We start from the raw sequence: 2,398 nt of genomic DNA, 5'->3' as shown, positions 1-2,398 counted from the left end.
AAATGTAAGTCGTTGTGAACTCTCTCTGTATTTGGATTGGACAACCAAAGGAAAAGGAATAGGGACCCCACAACAATGTTCAACCTTTATTCCTGCAATCACGTCTTGTTTAGCTTTTGAATGTTATTGGCGCCTTGGAGTAACGAGTTATAGCACGACTGAAAAACGTGTAGTGTGGAAAATGGGCATTGGGGGATTCAGAGAAACAGTCAGTCAGTCCTAGTAATATTCATCATCCTGAATCTCAAATGGAATAATACGGACCACTTTACTTTTGCGGGGCAAATGGGGACCAATTTCATCTCTTTTATTTCCTTGCTTTTACTTTGCCTTAAAATGGGTTTCTTATATATATGTCTAAAATGTGCAGCATGCTTTTGCAAATCAAACCTGAAAAGAACATCGACTGGGCAGTTTCATTAAATGGGAGTAAACTACATACAGGACTCAATGGTTGTATGATCCAAGTTTGTTTCTGGACCTCTCTCATTCTCACCGAGGTTACATGTACCAACAAAATTTTTGAAAAAATATATAAATTGAAAGATAAAGAAATTGCAAAACATTACAAGTACCTGGTACTAATAACTCGTGGTACGAATAGGAACTCATGCTTTAGATGGCCATGTTGCTTGAGCCGACATGATAATGCCTACAATGACGCCGAACAACCCAAGTGCACTGCCAAATATCTCAATCACAAGAATCTTAACAAAGAGTGATGAGTTTTGGGCATCTGATAATGCACAACTGCTTCCTATGATACCAACACATAGCCTTCGCGAAAGCAAACAAAGGAAACATGAAAAAAGGGAAGACATCAGTGGAAATTGCTTTTAAGTCCAGGATCATCTCATTAAACTGTCCACAAACAGAGAAGTTAAAACTCACCCACAAACAAGGTTAGCAAAGCCCACAATTATTCCAGATGCAAATATAGCATAACCAGCTCTCAGGGACTCGGGCTCGTACATCTTTGAAGAAGGCACACTCTCAAGCTTCGTCTGAAGAATGATAGCCACAATAACTCCGTATATAGCAACAGCCTCACAGAAAATTACACTGAATGATAAAGTTGAAAAAGTTTAGCAACAGTTCTCTATCCCAAGGAAAACTGGTGCGCAATGTATTTTGTATTCAACTGCATTGTTAGTGAAAACAATGAGTAGATGATCTTAGCAAGAAAAATATAGACCACCGATTATGAGATCATGTTAAACAGCTGACATAAGTACTCGAGTGGAGATAGTCTCTGTTCATCAATCATCTGGATACAAGCAGCTGGATCTCTCAATTGCTCTAATTATCATTTTCATAAAGAATTTAACATAATTCTCCATATAGATCCTCAGTATGATCAAATTTAATTTCCGAACTGCTAAAGAAACAATTAGCTTGAATGTGCCCAGAAATTTTGAAGTCTTTCAAGATAAGAGAAGACACTTGCTGACATCTAATTGGTTTAATGATATAGCTTGAAACACATGGATTTCATTATTTAATCATGTGTCCTATAAGCATATAATTAAATAGGTGCAGCTAATCCTATTCCAAATCACATATCACGCTATTCTGCACTGTTATTTACTCTTCTCCATGAAGGATGTTGAACATTATCCCACAATAAGTTGGAAGGGAACAAAGAAGGTAATGGTGATGATGGCAAGAATTCATGCCCATCACCCAACTCAAGTTTCTAAGTAAGACTTGAAAATCCTACACAATAATGGGCATGCAACAGTGTTGATGTTGATATCTCTGGGTCTTATATTGCTAGCATCTATTGAGAAAATCCTATATTCTTCTAAAGCTCAGATTCTGGATGGCGCAGTTACGACAACCATCTTAATTTAACAACTTTCTGAGTGTCAAAGCCATTTAATATTACAGTTCACAGGAAGCTTATCCTCAATAGGAACACATCAATAGCTAGTGTAATTTGTACTTCAATGTAGAATACAAATTTAGCCATCGCACGGACTGTCCAATCTAAATGATACACTGAGGCAGAAAAATTCCAGTCTGGCTGTTAGAATTAATCACTTGGCCCTTAGGATCGCACGAAAGACCAGTCCACATCACTCCGGATCAAATTCTCATTCATTCAATTATTTGCTCATTTAGTTAATGAATAATGATTGAATGCAATACAATCGACATTATATAGGAGCTCAGTGTTTGTTATGCACATTATAAGTTGAGGGGGAAGTGCATAACATATTCAATAGCCTCCATTGTCTACTGCCTTTGACTTCAATTAGTACTATACCAGCATCATAAGGCATTCTCACAACAGAAGTACCTGATTAGGTTTTTGGAAGTAATGCGAGGAGCTTTTATGGCAGCGCCAATTAAACTACTCCCCGTTATATAAATTCCCCTACACATAAAAACCACC

The 2,398-nt window shown here is 37.4% G+C and overlaps 1 protein-coding gene across 2 annotated transcripts in view; it reads right to left on the bottom strand.

Moving 5' to 3' along the window:
* The window catches only part of LOC105164181 (V-type proton ATPase subunit c''2-like), a 2,297-nt gene continuing 290 nt past the window's right edge, over positions 392-2,398 (bottom strand). Inside the window, exons 2-4 of one of the 2 annotated variants that reach the window (XM_011082786.2) lie at positions 2,303-2,380; positions 892-1,062; positions 392-777 (exon numbers count right to left, since the gene is read on the bottom strand). In XM_011082786.2, the coding sequence (XP_011081088.1) occupies positions 609-777; positions 892-1,062; positions 2,303-2,380 (418 nt within the window). In that variant the 3' untranslated portion in view covers positions 392-608. The remainder of the gene's footprint in view (positions 778-891; positions 1,063-2,302; positions 2,381-2,398) is intronic. The other variant, XM_020697022.1, reaches the window with a different exon arrangement.

This window comes from Sesamum indicum, linkage group LG1 (assembly GCF_000512975.1).
Source record: "Sesamum indicum cultivar Zhongzhi No. 13 linkage group LG1, S_indicum_v1.0, whole genome shotgun sequence".
NCBI classification, from domain to species: Eukaryota; Viridiplantae; Streptophyta; class Magnoliopsida; order Lamiales; family Pedaliaceae; genus Sesamum; species Sesamum indicum.
The sequence above is the reverse complement of the archived record's forward strand: the minus strand, read 5'-3'. Positions and strand labels throughout refer to the sequence as shown.